This window comes from Talpa europaea (genome assembly GCF_964194135.1).
Source record: "Talpa europaea genome assembly, chromosome: 5".
NCBI classification, from domain to species: Eukaryota; Metazoa; Chordata; class Mammalia; order Eulipotyphla; family Talpidae; genus Talpa; species Talpa europaea.
In genome coordinates, this window is record NC_140071.1 from 97,930,075 (window position 1) to 97,950,511 (window position 20,437).

The 20,437-nt window shown below is 40.0% G+C and overlaps 1 protein-coding gene across 1 annotated transcript in view; it reads right to left on the reverse strand.

Annotated features, from left to right (window-relative positions):
* FRAS1 (Fraser extracellular matrix complex subunit 1) overlaps positions 1 to 20,437 on the reverse strand; it is a gene marked incomplete at its 3' end in the record, with an annotated part of 442,801 nt that overhangs the window by 70,774 nt on the left and 351,590 nt on the right. The window contains exons 38-44 of the mRNA XM_084232972.1: positions 19,725 to 19,972; positions 12,748 to 12,896; positions 12,401 to 12,563; positions 10,415 to 10,550; positions 6,725 to 6,915; positions 4,899 to 5,052; positions 3,315 to 3,578 (exon numbers count right to left, since the gene is read on the reverse strand). Coding sequence (XP_084089098.1) covers positions 3,315 to 3,578; positions 4,899 to 5,052; positions 6,725 to 6,915; positions 10,415 to 10,550; positions 12,401 to 12,563; positions 12,748 to 12,896; positions 19,725 to 19,972 — 1,305 coding nt within the window. The remainder of the gene's footprint in view (positions 1 to 3,314; positions 3,579 to 4,898; positions 5,053 to 6,724; positions 6,916 to 10,414; positions 10,551 to 12,400; positions 12,564 to 12,747; positions 12,897 to 19,724; positions 19,973 to 20,437) is intronic.

Here is a 20,437-nt window from a genome sequence, read left to right on the forward strand (position 1 = left end):
CCCACTGGCCACCCCCAGATTCTCAAAAAAAAAATAACCTGCCAAGGTCCTCCGCCTTCTGGCGGGTTTGTCAGTCCATCAGTTGAAGTCCATTGGCCTCTCCCTGCGTCAGCAACGGCCTGCTGCCTCAGGGGTCATTGGCTGGTCCTTTCCGGTGTTGGTGGCTGGTCCTTTCCGGTGTCGTTGGCTGGTCCTTTTGGGCATCTCCTTCACGCCAGGTCTCGTCCTTTAGCTCGTGGACGTTGTCCACCTTCTGTGCCGCCATGGCGCCTCCAGCATCATCACAGGCAAACAGTCTGTTCTCCTTAGTCCCTCCAGGTCTTCGGAGGGCTCCAATACCTGTCTGCGTGGATCTTGCCGACTTACGCCAATTGTATGGGCAGGAACGGGCACAGTGCAGGTCTTCTGATCCCATGCAGACCCGGTAAAGGAGGAGTCAGAGTCCTTAGTGGGTTTTTGCAGGTCTTTTATTGGGGTTCACCAGGTGTATGGTAGGCAGGGGTGCTGGCTGGGGGGCTGGGAGGCTGGCAGGCCTCCCAGCCCCCAGCAGGCTGGCAGGCCTCCCAGCCCCCAGCAAGTCTTCACTCTATCTGGGCTCTCTGGCGTTCGTTCTGCTGCTTCTCGGCTTCTGCTTTGGCTTCTCCTGCTGCTACTGCAGCTGCTGCTACTGGTGCTGCTGGCGTCCCCCCGTGACGCCGCCCTTAAAAAGCACAGTCTTAGCTCAGCTGAATCCCATCTACCTATGCCCACACCCTATTCCAGGTGCCCGCCATCAGGCATGCATTCAGGATAAGAATCCATCATCTATCCTGATGGCGGAAGGGCAGAAAAGCCTGACATTTTCTTTACCCTACAATGGGCCTCCCTGGTGGCACAAGGGGTTAAGCACCGCTCTATGAAGCAATCCACAGCCTCCGCAGCAAGAATTCGATCCCCGGCTGGAGGGAGCAACCCACATGGCGCAGCAGACCTCTCCTGACTCGCCCGCTCCTTCCCTCAGCAGTGGACTTTGGTCAATCTGCCTGTTTTGTTCCCTACTCTGTCTCTGGTGAATCCTCTTACCCCCCGCATCTCTGGCCTGTACCCCAGTTCTTATATGCATAAATAATCTTAAAAAAAAAGAGTAGCTTTATGTAAACTCAAATCTAGCCATCTCAGATTGAGTAGTCAAAATCAGTATTTCTCAAGACAGAGGATCTGGTGAGGATTTCAGAGCAAGGAGAACTGAACACTTCATGTTGTAAGTCTGCACGGGAGTGGACATGGAGGCTTGGCTCTGGCTACTGGCAAATACATCTTCTCAAGACATTGCTTCTTGCTTTTCTCTCTAATCATTTTTTCATATGTCATTTCTCACAGTCAATTTAAAAATGACAAATTATGATAAAGTAGATCCCAGCCATTCATGTATAATACCCCCTGGTGTAGGAGTGGCAACCCCACCATGCCCTAAGCTTCATCCTTGTATGTTTTTGCTGAGTAATGCCAACAAAACTAGAGCCTGACTGCTCATTACCCAGGTGGTTCTCAGCTAGCAACCTTGAGGGAGGAGGTGAAGTTTTCCTCTGGGACAAAGACCACATTTGCTTATCATTAACACGGATAGTTCCCAAGCTCAGTGTTCTTCTTCTGTAGCACAACCACTGTCTGTAAAGGCTCCATTTGGGCCCTCTGCATCACCCCCATGGGCCGTGAGGGGAGAGGGAACCCACACATTTGCTACTGCCAATGTCGCCTGCTGTGTTAGAAGTAACAAAGAAATTTGTTGGCGCCTTCCTGGTGGTGCAAGGGGTTAAAGTGCAGCACTATGAAGCTATCCACAGCCACTGCAGAGTTCAATTCCCGGCCAGGGAGCAACCCACATGGTGCAGCAGACCGCTCCTTTCTCGCCCGCTGCTTCCCTCAGCAGTGTATTTCAGTCAGTCTCTTCTGTTCTGCTTCCCACTCTGTCTCCGGTGAATCCTCCCACCCCAACACCTCTGGTCTGTACCCCAGTTCTAGTATTGCATAAATAAATAAATCTTTAAAAAACAATTAAAAAAACAAAGAACTTTATCTGTGGAGAGGAATTCCATGTGTTCTACCAGCACCCATGAAACAGTAACAGGCTAGTTTATTAACCTGTAAATAGGGTGTAGTCAATTATAAGCCCCAATACCTGGGTTCTTTGGGAATCCCCAAACTTCAAATACCATTATATCATATATTATTCACTACAAAATACATGGGAAACTATGAATAGAGAACCCCGGTGGGATGCAGATGCTCTGTGTGCAACAGGCTCAGCCCCTAGTCAAGGAAATTCCACTAACACTGACTCCAGCACTGCTAGCTGTCATGGGTCCTGCATCATTGCTTATGCAAAGGCAAAATGAGGAATGTTCAACCCTAGAATACCATAGCTAATGATTCTCAATGATTGGCATAATCTCTTTTAGTGTATGATGACTTCCAACTGCTTTTTAAACTTTTATAAAAATTAACACCATGTCCTTTTTATATGACATCTTAGCGAGGTTGCCGTGGCAGCTGCTGCTCTCGGCGCATCATGATGCCATTCAACGAAAGCAAGAAGAAAAAAGATGCCAGAAAGTTGACCAGAAAAGACAAAGACCCAGGGGACACAGGTAGGAGCAAAGCCAAAAAGAAGTGGTCCAAAGGCAAAGTTCAGGACAAGCTCAATAAAAATGGAAAACTCTGTAAGGAAGTTCCCAACCATAAGCTGTTGGGTCTGAGAGAAGGAGGTTTATGGTTCTCTGATCTCAGCACCTCCTTACTAAAGGGCTTATTAACTTGCTTTTAAAGCAGAGCTCTCAAGTAATTTATACTAGGAAGACCAAGAGTGAAGATGCCCCAGCTCCTGGTAAGAATTTATGAGTAGTTCCCACCAATTGTACATTCTGAAAAATAAACTTTATTAAATAATAAATTAACATGAAAATCCTGATCAATTTCATTCATTGTTGTTTTCTGTAGGTTGTTCGGGCAGTGGAAATATGCTAGAAAATCTGGGTCTACAAATAGTTTGGATAAATTAAGGTGTTTGAAGGCCCTGGAAATACTACAAACTCTTCTCGATCTTTCTTAAATTCACAGACAGGCTGATTTGACCCAAAGCATTTCAGTGATTCACATATGTCACTCATAACTCTTAGGTTCCCTAAAACAACAGCTCTCCCTAATTCCAGTCTCCCCAATTTCAATACAACCAGTATAAGATCTTCCCACAGAGCTCATGTCGAAGGTAGTACTGTACACTGCCAAGGAAGAGAGAAGGACAGAAGAACCATGGTACTTTTCCATTGCTGTGGTACCTGCTGAGAGCTGTAGGCCTCGGTTTACAGCCAGCTGGGGAGTGTCACCTGGAGGTAGCTCTATGAACACCTCCATCCTCCCTGTGTCCGTGTGGAGGCCATCGGTGAGGGAGAACCAGAACTCATCTGCTGCCACACCAGGACTGCCAGGCACATACCCTACCAGCCCAGCCAGGACATCCTTATAGGTGAAGGAGGAGCCCTGGGCCAAAGTCCTCCCATTCTCCAGAGGCTCAGAAGCAGTTTGCCTCAAGAGCAGATGACCTGAAGAAGTGAAGAAAAACAAACCAACAAAAAATGGTACAATAAATATAGCGCCAAAACATGGTCTGAATTTGTCAACCTGTGAACCTGTGCAGAATGTCAAGGGCTTCAGAGGCTCGTCATGACATACATACATATGTGACCAACAAGTTAGCATTTTATATATAAGCACAGGGTGCTTTTCTATAGCTTCATCTACAAATAAAGAAGTCCTACTTTTCATGGCTAAAAATCTGTTAAGGAGACAAAGATGGATGTGGCTATACAGCAGCTTAGAAAGCAAATCTCCCTCCATGAATTCAAACTCACTTCATTATCTAAAAATGAAAAGAACACTTTATACTCGCTGCCTTCCTCTTAGGGCATCTGGGATGGGAGGGTGGACTATGTCTTAAATTCCTCTTATATTCTGAAAGGCACTAAACATCACTGGGTTGAAACACAGTTTTCTATGTTCAAGGTCATGTGGGCCACATAGGACAGTTAAAGTGTGCCAATAAATAAATTGCAAGTGCGGAGGGTGAGTAAGGAAGGCATTTGCATATAGGGAGGTGTGATGTACTCCTAGAAGTACATAATTATGGAAATAACTGGCAAATCAATAAAATTTGAGAAAAGGAAAAATAAGTACAAGTAAATACAATGACCAGTAGTTCCTCTATTAACCTCTATCAAAGCAACAGTTTCATCCTTAAAAGACCAAGGAGTAATTACAATAGACTGAGATACAACCTGGGAGATGAAAGTTCCAGAACTTTAATACCAGGGAGATAGTATTTAGAAAAGAAGTAGATAGATTGCCATAGTGGTTTTTTTGTTTTGTTTTGTTTTGTTTTGTTTTGTTTTTGTTTGCTTTTTTAAACTCTGGTTTAATCAGGAAAAGTACTTTGCAAAATGAGCAAGTTCATAAAGATATCTAGCAAACATTTAACCTGAGGTGAATATATTTTGCAATTAATAACAAGGCTGCTATACTCTTACTTGTGTGGGATGGCCCAGGATTATCAAGCAATAAGGCCTATTCTGAGAAAAGGATATGCAACTCTGAAACCTGTTTTGCCTGAGGTTACATAGGAAAACAAGAAAACAGCTGAAATTGAATTTTAGACACCAATTACCTAGAATTCAGACTTCGAGAGCAACCAGTGTCTACTGTGACCCCAAAGAATATTAGCTAGCTGTGAATTTGATTATACTTTGAGGCAAAGGATGTACTGTATGCAGGCAAGGCAGAGGAATAATCAACTGAAATCTATGTGTTTATTCTAATAAGCATCGGCCACCTCAATTAAGAAGCTTTCCATAGCAGTTGTGCCCTACCGTGGGAAGGTTTTTTGGTCAATACAAAAATCAGCTCATTATCTGGAGTATCCAGGTCTTGCAGGCTCAAAGAAGAATTGCTTATCATTACTCCTGAGCTTAGCTGCACTCTGAGGGGCTTCAAGGTCATCCTGGGAGGCTCATCATTCTTCCTCTGTTTAAAACAAAAATAATAGAAGAAGAAAGAAAAATAAGAAGAAAGAAAATGTACATTATTCAGAGAAAGTAACATGGCCACATCATTGAAATAGCATTTAATAAGTCATCATTTTTCATTCCTAATCAAAACCATTACTCTGAAATGAGATCAAGTCACACAAACAAAACGTCTCCTTCAAAAGCAGCAGACAAGCATTCTACAGCGATCTCAGATATATTCCAGTAGTATAATGGTCATATTTCTCTGAGTAAAAATATGGACATGCTGTTAGACAAACACAAATATATTCTGGGAATAAAAGAACATGTTATTTGAAATCCAACCTGTCTTAGAATACTCTACAGACACTTAAAGAAGGTAACCTATCTCCTAAGTGTGAGTTTCTAGGTCTGTGCTCCAGCCCCCTCCATCACTGCCCCTGAAGGATGCTGAGGACACCATGCATGGTATTTGCCTGAGACAGAGGGTATTTCATTCGGAATTGTATCTTTTCTCTCATTTTGTCCTTGGGGTAGTAGAGAAGACCTATGTACTTGCACAAATGAGAATAAATAGAGCATCAAGGAACGTGTCCTATGATGTGATTTTTTAAAATTTATTTATATATATCTTATATCACCATTCATTTTGGTACAATGTTTGATTCTCCTCTCAGGTGCAATCCCCATAAAATTCCCACCACCAAGTCACCAGTGAACCAACACAATAGTCTCTTGTGCTCTTCCCATCCCTGTTTTGATTCTTCTCTTCCCCGTCCCCTGCTAAATGTCTCTGATTTATAGTTTGCCACCTAGTTTTGTCTTTTTTCCCCCCTGATCCCTTGTTTGGTTGCCTTATATACCTCCTATAAGTGACACTATCCAATATTTGTATTTTTCTTTCTGACTTATTTCACTGAGCATGAGCCCTTCCAATTCCATCCACGTTGCTGCAAATGGCATGAGTTTATATTTTTTGATTGCTGAATACTAGTCCATTGTGTGTATATATATATCACATATGATGTTACCTTTTAATGAATAAATGTTTTAAAAATATAAGCCAGGGGGCCTCCCTGGTGGCACAAGGGATTAAGTCTCAGCACTATGAAGCTATGGGCAGCCACTGCAGCATGAGTGCAATCCCCGGCCAGGGTGTTAACCCATATGGTGGAACACATCTCTCCTGTCTCGCCCACTGCTCCCCTCAGCAGTGTATTTCAGTCAGTCCCCACTCTGTCTCTGGTGAATCCTCTCACCCCCTGCACCTCTGGCCTTCACCCCAGTTCTTCTATGGAAAAATAAATAAAAAAATAAAATCTTAAAAAAAACTTGTTTTTAAAAAAAAGGCAAGAATGCATACAGAACCACTTGAAATAATTTCAAAGAAAAATAGACATGTTAATTTTTGTCTAAATCTGAGACTGTCAAGGTTTTTCTGCTTGATGTTCACAAATTGTTTTCACACAGAAGGAATAAATTTTTCTCTGAAATGGAATTTCAGATTTTCAAGGCAGATCATCCCCAAATGTCAGTCTTAATTCTCTAAGTTTCCTAAGGGTCGGGATTATATTATTTTATTGACCTCTAAAATAGAAGGTCAAATCCAGTCTGAGTTCATATAAAGCTCTCTAATGGTGACATATTGTAGTCAAAGGTCCAATTTTTCAAACTTCCAAAGTCTTTACCTCAATGGTGATATTGATGGTGTGGATTTCGGAACGACTGTTTCCATCACTTACATAAAAACTAAAAATATCATGGGTTGGCTCAATGCTTTCATGAACACTCTGAAAGTAGTAAATGTAGTTTTCCAAAACATCTTGAATTGGGAATGATGCCTCTCGGTCACTGATAGTTCCGGGGCCGAAACGATCACCTGCAGTGACATCACGAGACAACTTTACCACGATTTATCAATTCCTGCTTACTAGGCAGAACTAGAAAACATGACAGCATTATCAACAAAAGATGAAAATATGTTTGAGGATCGAAGTGAGTAAGTGGAACAAGCACAAGACCATGGATCAGAAGACTTAGGGATTGAATCCCAGTTTCCCCACCATTTTTCACCTATGAATTGATACACCTGCCCTGCTGTTTCCATTGAGAATCAAGTGAGGTGATAGGTATCAAAGCACCCAGAATGTTATTATTTTGTATAGCACAGAATCAGTAGTTATTTTGTCAGAAATAATTCTTGTTAAGTCAAGTCTTAAGGCAGGATACGATACAAAAGCAAAGGTTCTACTTTAAGCATCATTCAACTTTATAACCATATCCTGTGGGCCTCCCCTGGTGGCGCAGTGGTTGAGCTCTGGGCAGTCTCTGCAGCGCCGGTTCGTTCCCCCAACGACAGCGAGGGTCCCACAAAAACAAACAAACAAACAAACAAAAAAACCATATCCTGTAAGAAAACCCTTTTCTTCTACATAAATAAAGGTTTATAAATATATACCTTTTTATCTAAGAAACTTATATCTCCTTAAACATGTTTTCATTTTCCATCTCAGTTCCTTAAGAACACTTCTGCATGGGTCAGATGGAACACCTGGGCTCCTGGGATGCAGGTGCCATTCAGGTACTGAGATGTTCAGGTACCATTTATAGTTCCATAGAAAGTGCTAGCCCTGGCTGACACAAACACATCTTATCCAACCCCACACATTGGAAAAGGCAAGGCGAAGAGTAAGCAACATCTAAATGATGGATAAATGATGAACAACTTGTCTCTTACTTGGTTCTAATCTGAGTCCCACTGATTGATTTTAAATTGCTACCACACTATTCTTCTAAAGAAAGAAAAGAGAAACACCTGTGCCTTCAAAAATACCCTGAATATATATCAATAAAACTGAAGAGAGAGGATCTAAAAGCAACAGGTCTTTCTCTTCCATGGTCCTTTGCAAAGATCAGGCCATAAGTTAAAAGGCCATTCATTTCCTGAATTGTAGGTAGTATTGTTTTTTTTTTGATCTTCCAACAGAAAGATTAAGAGTAAAATTTTTATTTATAATTTGTTTGAAATAAAAACTCAAGTATTTTCTCTTTAATATCGTGCATTTCTTAAATTTTACCCCTCAGATTTCATTCCTCTTGACGCCAGAAACAGAGTGATCTAAGTTACCAGAGTGGTCTAAATTACCAGATAATTCCCAGAGTATATAGTTGAGGTTTCCAAAAGGAATTGCCGTAATTCCTTCTAATTTTTATTTTTCTCTTTCCATTGATCACAATAAATACGAGAAATATGACTTCTTTATTTTAGTCAGAAACAGCCGAAGTACATGATGCGTAAAATTATACTCACATATAATAATGCCTTCTTTCCTGCCATTTGAAAATAAACTATTCAACAAATCAGTCACCAATCCTTCCCAATTTTAAAACTGCACCTTCTATTTTTCCATTCTTATTAATATGATTTTTTTGCCTTCTTAAACAGTATATGCTATAGAAAAATTAAATAGTTTTTGGTGCTTACAGACCATCATTCAGAGCATCTATTACTGCATTGGGCTGGAACCCAGTCGTGCCTTAGAGGTGGGTCCTGACTTGTTTGTGCTGTCACATTTCATACCTAACAATATAATTTATTCTGTTTCTTCCCTTATAGCTGGTAAGAAGTTAAAACTTTAACAATTTTTAGAAAGCTGTTCTCTGATCTCCTGGATTCTGAATCTAGGTAGCTAGTTTCATATATACAAAATAAACTTGGTTCAGAACAGAGACTAAAGAGCTTCTACCCTGGAGCAAAAGGTGAGATCCTTACTTGATGTGCTTTTTTTAATCTCACAATTATCTGTGCCTGTTGAAATGTATATTTCTTATTTCCAGTTCATAGGAATGCTGTAGAGGACTGGTTTTCCAGATGTGATCCTTGGACTGACAGAAATGGCCAGTGAGAAATGCAAATGCAGTCTCCCCAACTTCCTCAAGCAGGAACTCTGGGGTGCTGCCTAGGGAAGTGTTTTCACAAGCTTGGAGGTTAATTTTATGCATATGTACAGTCTGAGAACCACTTTTTAGAGAGGCTGAGGTTTGTCAGAAAATTTGACTTCTGGACCAGGGAAATAGGCGCCTAGATGCATTCTCGGTTAACATAGCCCCATGTTAGGAAGGCTTACTAAGACCACATGGAGAGTAGAGAAGGCCATGCGAAAGATCTCCTTATTTCCTACTTTTGCCCTTGCTCCTCCCTCTCTGCCCAGAAACTCCCACCAACCCTTCAAGTTCCAACTCAAATGTCACTTCCTCAGACTTCCCCGCTTTCCTGGGCAAAAGTGTTTTGTCCTATGTACTTTCCCTGTCTTGGAATTTTACTTATTGTAATTTATCAGTCTTGATATCTGTCTTCCATTCCAAGCAGGGGAAGTGTCATATTCGTCTTTACATCCAATGTGTCCAACATAAACATTTGTTGAGATAAATCGAATTTAGCAATCAACGCATCTCAGCGTTAACACCGACGAAGACCCACAAGACGAGGAAAAGACAATTTTTGACAAGGAATCATGACCGCTGCTAAATGAGTTTCCCATAATGGGGCCCAAATCCCAGGCACCATGCTGGCCACAGACACTGTCAGTCACTGGCCTCTCAGTGGGAGGTGGGAGCTGCATGCCAATTAGAACAAACTTTGGCACTCAGAAATCTCACTGCAGAGGCAGCAGCACAGCAGCCTGCCAGGAACTGTCTCAACTGCCAGTCACCGTGGTCTCAGGGGGCCTGTGGACGATACACACCTTCTCGCTTCTCTTTCTCTGTGATAACCACCAAGGGCAGCGGGTCCAGGCAGATGGTGGAGGGGGAGGGATGTCGAAGAGAGGGCCACAGACAGACAAGCATGCATTTCAATTCATGTCATATCCTGAGAAGGAGCTGAGACATAAGCCGTGCTTCAGCTAAACTGCAGCTGCCCCCCAGTGAAAGGACGAGCATTCTTATTGCCTTGACACTCAATCCTGAGGGCAATCCACAGCTCCTCCTGCCCTGGCAGGCACTCCAAATCCCCTTACCTTGTCCTATTTTTTTACACAGCAATAACTTCCCTCCTAACAGCTTACATAAGTTTCTCATTAATTAGGTTTCTTACCTGTCTCTCCCAATCAGGCTCAAAAGCACCATGTAGGTAGGGGGTTCTGTTGGTTCTGTTTACGGATAAGGTCCTAGTACTTAAAAAATTGTTGGGTATGCAGAAAATGCTTAGTAAATTTTAGTTCAGTGAATGTAACTTTCCCTCCTGCCATTGCTTTGAAATGCTTCCACTCCTTGAGAGTTTTCCATCTCCAGATTGAATTCAAGGCAGTTCCCTCCCTCCCCTCTCTGGAGCTACAGTCCTGTCTGGAATAATTCTCTAGCAAAGCTGCTATGGGTACCTGTGCCTGTGTTCTCGATGCAGCCGTATTTGGGCAGAGCACTGAGTTTAATGACAGCATCTTCCTGGAGGTTGTCATGATCATCAGCAGCAAAGAAATGGTGAAATGAGAGAGGGGCTCTCCCTCCCTCATCAACCTGAGAAAGAAAAGAATGGAGAGAGTCCTTGGGCGGTTGCACATAACTGCAGTAAAAAGAACTGAATTGGAAAGTGCCGCCTGGGTGACCTTCCCGCACCAATTCTACTTGGAGGAGGCAGATCCTCTCCAGATGGAATGAGGAATGTGCAAGCTGCTGAAACCAAGCAATCTTTCAGCACCTCTCAGAGCTACACTCAGACTCGGTAACTCCCTTCAAAGTTGTGCCTCCTTCAATGATGGATCAGGTTATAAAGCAGCTCTGCCCCATTCTAATCATCCTCCTTGGCTCAGCTGCTGACAGGATGGCTGCCTTCCTTCGGAATCAACATTCAGAAGCCTGCAGCTAGAGACTGATCCATCCGGTTCTCCCTTGGATACTGTCAGGGCTGCCCTGTCCTACAGTGTTCCATTTGACGCCCTTTGAGTACATATTTATAGGTGTGCAGGAAGAAAGGGCTCACGATACCTGAAAGCTACTGCTTATCTTAATGTCAAGTAAGAAAATAAATCAGTATAAGTGAAAGGCAGTTACTCCAACCAACTTTCCCCTTGAGGGCCCTGTTTTGTGTGCTAACTCTGCAACCTGAGCTTGGTGTTTCTTGCTTGCCTGCTGGGTGTGACCAAACAATTGCATTCTGAACAGTTCTTGCTAAAAGTAGGAAGATCTATAACACAAGTTACAATGAAGGAGGTTTTCTTGCTATTGGGAATGAAGGAGGTCTAAGTAGCTTCCCCAAGAAGTGGAAATGAAAATATTAACATTATTTAAAAACAAACCAGTTTTAAGAATTTTCAATCACTTAATAAACCAGATACTGAGTTTTCAGCAATATGTTGTATATACAGGGTAGGACGAGGAAAGTCAATTAACTTTTAAAGACTCTCCACCACATCCCAGCACTGCACTGGAGAGGTGAGGGTTATGCTATTTTAATTATCAGGTACACAATACCTATGTAACAGGTATAGTCTTATTTTAAGGTTGAGGACACTGAGGCTAAGAGAGATTGCCTAGGGCCTCCCTGGTGGCGCAGCGGTTGAGCGCTGGGTTGCGAAGCTGCCCGCAGCCTCTGCAGCGCCGGTTCGATCCCCGGCTGCTCCCCGGCCACCGGAGGAGGGTCCCACATGGCGCGCAGACCTCGCCTGCCGCCCGCTGCTCCCCTCAGCAGTGTACTTCGGTCCTTCTGCCTGCTCTGCTCCCCGCTCTGGCTCTGGTGAATTCTCTCACTCTCCCACGCTTCTGACTGTACCCAGTGCTTGTATAAATAAATAAATAAATCTTTAAAAAAAAAGAAAAGAAAGAAAGAAAGATTGCCTAAGTGACCCGAGATCATTCAGGCAGTAAGGGCAGAGTTAGCACTTGAACTTGGATCTGGGCAACTTCAGTGATCAGGATTCATGATGTACCCCCACCCTCCTTGTTCCATTGAACTGTCAATATTTAGAAGTTGCAATCAATTTAATGTAAAGATTCAGTCGGGGATACCATCCATTTCTTCATGTTTTAGTTGCTATAATATTAGATTATAAACTCTACAAAAATATATATTCCATTTCTAATTTACTCCCAGTACTATATACATCTAGCATGTATACAAAGTACACATTTAATTTTTAAGTCTAGCAACATATATAACATGGGCAAACTCACTAATGATATGATTTCTCTCCTGCATATAGTTATTGATACAATTTTTGCAGGATTCCTGGTTGAAAACCATGATACTATAGCCTAGATATTTTGGCAGAAGAACTTGGCAGTCAATTTAGATAGAAACCCTTTACTTATATGGTCATAGATTGCAACTCTCTCACCAGGCACTGTTGATTGATCTGAGAACTGTTTACCGTGATAAGGTCAGCAAAAGCAATAACTGGAGGTGGATTCTTGGCTGGAGTGATCATGATGGTGAACATCTGATTGTCCAGATGGTTATGGTCCATGTCAGAGACAGAAAACTGGAAGTTATCAGTAACCAGCGGACCTTCGGTCTCAAAGGCAGCTGAGTACCTGTGGAAGCCAAAAGAAGAATCAAATGAATGAGATTTCACAGACAAGCCAGGAAGATGGCAATACCTTTGTTTTAAAAGGGGGCCAAAAACAATATGTTCTTTCTAAGGAGCTACTGGTTAGTTGCTTAGATATTTTAATATGATTTTTAAAGTTCTGTCAATAATACAAAGTGGTTACATACCGAATTTTCTTCTTGTTGATATCTTCCATCGTAAAATTGGAAGTTTCTGAGAATTCTTCCACCTCAGATCCTGTAGCTCTTAAGAGAGTACCATACATGGGCAGAGAACTTAACCGAATCCATATCTCTGGGTCGGGGGAAGAATCATCCTAATCAGGAAAGTATGAGGCAAGATATGAATGCACATGTGCAAAAATAAGTACTTGTAGTAATTAAACATCTAGGGGGCATCTTTTCCTGCTTTTTGAAGTCTCTTTCCCTTTGTGATAAAGGAACACCCTTTCAAACTGCATGAAAATCCCTGTACTTATTCCTTCTAAAAGGCCTTTTTGATAATGTCTTCTTTCAAGGGCAGCTCAAGATAAGAGTGGGAAAGTGTACTTTAGGTACGTGGCATAAAACAAAGAGATGCCCAAGCATCATGAAACAGGCCACAAAGGTTTTGTTTTGACTACAAGCATCTAGTGAAGAAAACATGATCAGCTATAGGAGTCATCTTTCTATGAACACAAATGTAGATTTCTTGTAGAATTTCTAAGGATGGTTTGCTCTTTAGAATCAGATGTAATTTCATTCTAACACAAAATACAATGATAACTGTATGAAATTAAAAAATGGAAGTTTTTTTGTTTGTTTAGTGACTCACTTCAAATGATATTCAACATGATAACATTTCAGTTTAAGAGAAGAATTTAGGAAACCTTACATTGGGTGCTCAATACTCAGTATGCCCAGTTTTAGCAAAGACCACTTCCCATTCCTTCTACAGTATTTCTTGAAAAATATGGTTGGCTTTCTTGGGACCCCTCTCCCACTGAATCACATGATCATGAGGGTAAACAACTTATCTCTACAGACTGTGTTTCTGGAAAGACAATAATTGAATGTCTTAATGAGCCAGTTCCTTTTTCTCGAAGGGTATTTTTTGAAATACATAGGAGATAGGTGACATCATGTTGGGGAGTTTCCCTGAGACATTCACCTTTTTAGTGTAGTTGGGGGTACTTTATACTTTATCACAGCAACAATGGAAAAAAATGTTGTGATGTAAAAATTAGATTTGCACTTTCAAATGCAAATAATCACAGCTTGCTGTACAGATAGGTAGAGGATCAGGAATGTGAGCACCATTAGCCTGGTGGCCTGCGGACAGCAGGTTTTAATTGGTTAACATTTCTATCCCCAGGGCACTTTTTAAGTTGGTCCTTCTGCGTTTCAATGCAAGATCACAGGATTTTCCATATTTCCTCATGTCATTTAACTAGAAAGGAAAGCAACTCAAACTCACAGAAGCTGAAAAACTTCAGAAAATTTCCCCTAAAATATACTTTAAAGTTTTCTCTATTTTTTTCCAGATGGGTTAGCAAATGCAATATGAAAAGGCTGCAGAAAGATTTCTTTCTACTCATCTACTACTCATCTACTCTGTGAGAGAATCCAAAAAGACAGCTCTTCTAAGATGGTGATATTCAAGGGTAGAGTTCCTGGTTTGGGGTTAGAATAGACAGCTTGTAAATTCCACACTGCCACTGAAATTTGCCACTGAAATGCTATTTCAAGTCAGGCATATCTTATTATAATGGTTTAAGTTTCAAATGACAGCTGGGTTTCAAAAAGGGTGAAAACAACTTTTTTTCCCCCTGAAAATTCCCTGACATAATTGAAAGAAAATTCCTATTTGGGATATCCAAGATATTGTGGGTGCACAAAAAACCTAAGAATAGAAACCTTGTTCTCATGTAACTTTATTCCTCAAAGACCTCCTTATCCCTTTTGAATTAATTCATATTCTATTTATAATTTATATATCTTGGACCCACTGCCCAACAAGAGTACTAGAGCTTTGCTAATTCACGTTTACCTATGTGCTCCTTTTGTTTATTCCTGGACCTTACTCTGGAACATGTTTCTCAGGTCCTTGAAACTCTTGACAAAGTTTATATTTTAATACAAAATATATACACACACACATATATATAACACATATATACACACATTTATACAAGTGTGTGTGTGTATGCAAAAGTTCTTTTTCAAAATTTATGAAAAGGGAGTTAGATTCTACTCTTCTGGGATTTATTTACTTATTTTTTTTTTTTGCTCATTAGTAGACTACTAAGATGCATCTATATTGTGTGTAGCTATAGGTCATTTGTTTTTAATGTTCTGTAATATTTCATAAGGTATGTCACAAATTAGTCTATTAGTCTATTAGTATGTCTATTAGTCTGTTGATGGGCTTTTGACTCATTTCAATATTTTTGCTATTACAAATAGTAAGGACAAAATAGTATGTTAATATTCTCGGGCATATCCTTTGGTGTATATATGAAAATTCCTCTTAGGTTGGAATCTAGGAGGGGAAAGATTAAGACATATGAATAGGGCCTCCCTGATGGCACAAGGGTTACATCTCAGAACTATGAAGCTATCTGCAGCCACTGCAGCACTTGTTTGATACCTGGCCAGGCCAGGTAGCTGACCTGGGAGCTGACCCACATGGTACAGCAGACCTCTCCTGTCTTATCTGCTGCTCCCCTCAGCAGTGTATTTCAGTAGATCTGCCTGCTCTGCTTCTCACTCTGTATCTCGTGAATCCCCTCACCCCCCACTTCTGGCCTGTACCCCAGTTCTTACATGCATAAATAAATCTTTTTTTAAAAAGACGTATGAATAGTCATCCTCATAAAACAATATCAATTATTTCCCAAAGTGGTTGTTATAGTTTAAATTTCCAGTAGCAAAGAACCTTCTGTAGATCCATTTCCTCTCCAACACTTGATGTTTTTAGATAATAATTCTGCCAAGTGAAAATAGTATACAGTCCCCAATTTATGATGGTTTGACTTACTATTTTCTGACTTTATAATGGTGCAAAAATGATATGCACTCAGTAGAAACTGTGCTTACAATTTTGATCTTTTCCTGGCTAATGATATGTAGTACCATACTCTGTCATGATGGTAGGTGTTGACAGTGAACCACAGCCCCCAGTCAGTCACGTAAAGGACCAAGTCTCTAGAGACTTTTCTACTTTCAGTACATTACTCAACAAATTACATACAATATTCAATACCTTATTATAAAGTAAGCTTGGTGTTAAAATGATTTTGTCCATTTTCAGGCTAATTAGATATTCTGAGCACATTTAAGGTGGGCTAGGCTAAGTTATGATGTTTGACAGGTTATAAGTATTAAAAGCATTTTGGACTTAACAGTATTTTCAATTTATAATTTCAGTTTATCCCAACCCAACTGTAAGTTGAGGAAGACCTGTATAGTCTTAGTTTGCTTTCCCTGATTACTAAAAAGGTGAATTTTTTTCCTCATATAAAGTGTTCTCAAATAAATTTGATTTTCTCAAATTTATTGCTGTATGGATTCCTTTTTAGAAGTTCCTGCAATGATTCTTGCTCATTTTTCAGTAGGATTACTTTTTTCTTCTTGATCGGTGGAGTTCTTTATGTTTTTGTTTATTATTTTTGCTTATGTATGTTGCAAATATGTTTTTCCAATTTCATCTTCTCTGTATTTATGTTGTGTTTTGGAAGAGATAATTTTAATTTTCATAGAATCGAATTTATGGATATTTTATCATTAGCATTTTTTGCTTCTGTTAAAGAAATTCTTCCCATTCCCAATATTATAGAAATATTCACCAATATCCTACAGAGAATTACAAATTTTTTACTTATGACTTATGAAGTACAGTACTTCATTTGTCTGAAGAAAATATCTGTGAAAGTTATGGGGTAGTGACGTAAATTCTTTTCTAATAATATTTTTTTGCAAATGCATGCTTTAAATAGTTCCTTCTGTTTTTACTGATCTGACTTGTTATGTCTATTTTATATTACAGTTCCATGTATGGGTCTGCTTCTGGACTCTCTAGTATGTTTCTGTGCTATACTATTTTAATTAGAGTAGGTTTATTAAAGAAAAAAATCCTGATATCTGATAGCCCTGCCCAACTATCATTCTTTTTTAGAATTTGGTCCTTTGTTCTTCATTATATATCATACAATCAGCTTATCAAAGCCCATAAAATGTCCACTGGGCTTTTGATTGCAACTTAACTAAGTAGAAAGATCACTTTGAGGGAGAACTGATATTTTTTAAACAATAAATTTTCCTATTCATGAATATGTCATACCTTGTCAGTTATTGTCTTCTTTTAAAAAATAATATTTATTTTATTTATTTATGCATACAAGAGCTGGGGTACAGGCCAGAGGTGCCTGGCGTTCGAGAGGATTCACCAGAGACAGAGTAGGGAACAGAACAGGGGGATCTACTGAAATACACTTCTGAGGGGAGTAGCGGGCAAGACAGGAGAGGTCTGCTGCACCATGTGGGTAGCTTCCTGGCTGGGGATCAAACTCATGCAGCAGTGGCTGATGATAGCTTAATGGTGCTGAGACTTTAATCCCTGTACCACCAAGGAGGCTCCCCACTTATTGCCTTCTTTTAAAAAGTCTCTCAATTAAGTACTATAATTTTCCCTACTGAAGTATTGCCTAATTTTTATTACATTTAGTTCAAATGGACATGGTTTTTGTAATGCTGTTATAAGTGGTATCATTTTCATAATTAAACTTACTGGCTATTTTTGATTATGTAGAGTAATGCTATTGTTTGTTGATCATCTATATGTCTCCTTGTTAATTTTCCTTTTATGGCCAATAATTAGTCAAGCGAAATGCTCAGATTTTCTTAAGATTCAGTCATAACATCAAATTTCCCTATAAGTTACACAAGTTTTGTTACATTTATTCTTTAATATTTTGAATTGATAAATTTTTGGCTGATACATAGAACATTATCAGCTTCTTGAGATAAATCTCTTACCATCCTTACCAAATTACAGAGAAGAAAAATATAAGATGAACTGAGTTGGGGTAATTTGCAAAAAGTTACTACGCTGGTAAGTGGTGAGCTTGGATTAAAATCCATCCATTCCAGGGCCTCCCCCAGGGTGCAGTGAGTTGAGCACAGCGCTGTGAAGCTATCCGCAGCCTCTGCAGTGCGGGTTCAATTCCTGGCCGGCCAGGAAGATACCCACATGGCGCAGCAGACCTCTCCTGTCTTGCCCCCTGATCCCCTCAGCAGTGCATTTCAGTAGATCTGCCTGTTCTGTTTCCTGCTCTGTCTCTGATGAATTCTCTCACCCTCCCGCAACTCTGGCCTGTACCCCATTCTTATATAAATAAATAAATCTTTAAAAAAAACCCCATCCATTCCCACCAAAAAACCCATACCATCCTTACCCTGCTTGTTTACTGGCAGTGGATGGCAAAGTGCACCTAGAAAACTATCATTAAGAAGTACATTTCATAGACTCCCATTTTTGCCCTTTGTTTCTCCCAACATGATGTCACTTCTGTGTGGTTAATGAAACTCTAATGGAGAATAGGCTCAGTAGTTCCTATCCCTTTATACTCTGCTTCATTTCAGATGACTTTTTCAACTTTTCTGGATGTTCACTGCAAACTCACTAAGTGTGCAAGTCTGAAAAATTTTCTGCATGAAATTAAGTACAAATTCGTTTCTACAATCCTCAGAGAAAGTCAGTATATAACATAGCTAAGTCTTTAAATATGCTATGTATTTAAAAGGCAAGAATAGTTCTTTTGGAGTCTTTCTGCTCTAGTGAGTAAATTCACATTCAATCAATTTTTGAAAATACCTGTTCAGTTGCCAATGGGCTTGCATTTTGATATGCAGCTTATAATATGCAGTTAATGGGCAGGAACTGCTCCTGGAGTGCTATTTTGGCCTGTCAAACATTTTTCAAGCCTTGGTGATCTATTGATTAAATCTGTATTCATACATTTTTATGAATTCATGAGTTTCATAAGATTCAAAAGACCATAACCCATGGTAAAAATCACCTGTCAATTAATAAAACAAAATCAGAGCTGTTCTGAAGCTATACTAGACCCATGAGTAGAATCAGGATAGAATAGAGTTCCCCATAATTTAAGAAAAGACAATTTGAGGGAAAAAATCTGTGCTAAAGCAATTGAAGCGATTGTTCCCAGACCAATGCTTTATCTTACATGCTACTATTCAGAACTAGATTTTATAGCCAGATTCTTTTGCCCAGAAAAGCACTACTTAAAACCACATAGCGTTTTTTAAAAAGGACAGATCATTGGCTGGAATTTTAAGATTAGTAAAGGAAAAATGTGATTTCCATTCAAATAATCATCCTTGTTTTAAAACATTTGTTAAAACTATTCATGATTACATTTTGAGAGTTCAAAATCTGTTTAAAACATAAATAACTGAAAAATAAAATTAATTATCTTCATTATCCTGAAAAACAGAATCAAAGGAAGATGAGTTTAATTAACCAGCACAATTTAACAAGCTAGGACCAGATGGGAAAAACAACAACAAACAAACCACCCAGAATCCTTGATTCTACCTTTGCTCCCCTAAGCCACTGCTTCTCTTGGAGCCTAAGAAATCTGGCAGGGAGGTACTGCTGAAGCAGGTTGCCAGCATTCTGTCTAGAGCTGGACTTGAGACAAAAGCTGTGAAAAAGTGGGCTTTCTCTCAGTGGGCCATAAAATACCATTATCTATTAGTCATTGATCAGGTAAGTTCTTCTACAATGCTCTTTCCCTAAAATTCCCATTCAAAATATAATGGATGGGCTTAAAAAATGGGGAGTTGTGTTTTTCTGAAATGGGCGTGGCATCTCATTGACAACCACTTGTCCCTTTACAAGTTCATCACATTTCATTAAAGTTTTGTTCACTGACTGGTCTTTTCTTGAGATACTGGGAGGAACCAGAACAGAGAAATGTAAGTACTCCTAAGAGTAGAACTATTAACAAGTTGAGAGAAAAAGTTCTTTACATGGTCATGTACCTGACACCTCAAATATTCAGTCATGACACTGACATTGTTTTCTAGTTAGCCCAGTCAGAGGGTGCTGTGGGGAACAAGAGGTGAGTGTAAGGACTTACAATGTAAGCCAGGTGTGACCTCGTGATTACAGCAGTGCTTTTACTGGCGACAGAAATGCTCAGAGAGGCGCCCCCAGCCAGCCGAGGTCCTGGGCTCTCTGTCAGCAACACTGTTACTCCCACTTCCACCGTAGTCACTGAAAAGCCATCTGTGACAGAGATCTCCATGCTGTCTTCTTGGGCAGAGGAGCCATCGTGTAGATACTGGAGAACATTTTTCTCAATATCTGCATATGTGAAAGTGTCACCTTTCACAATAACACAAATTGCAAAACCAAATTACTTCTGGGAATAATGCTTTTCCTTTATGTAACATCTTTGTTCTCAGGATTTCAAAGTACTTATAGGATCATAAACTCAGGAAGTTCGAAGCTAATTAGTCCGACCATCCACCCAATATAAGAGTCCCTTTACAACATCCTTAAAAAAAGGGTAGTTCTGCTTATCTTTTAATAATTCTCAAGAGGGGAGGCTCATTGTTTTACAAGGTAACTCATTTTGTTGGAAATAATTCTAATTATTTTTAAAGTTAAATCATATTGACCCCAAATCTGCCCTGTCTAAAATCCACTTATCACTCAGTTCTAGAGAAAGAAAGAAGTCTCTATTTTTTACAGCAATCATTTTGGATAACATGGATAATGAAGTTTTTTTGAAAAAGTGAAGAAAATAAACTATGTTAGATGAGCCTCTACAGAGTTTTAATTGGGAGT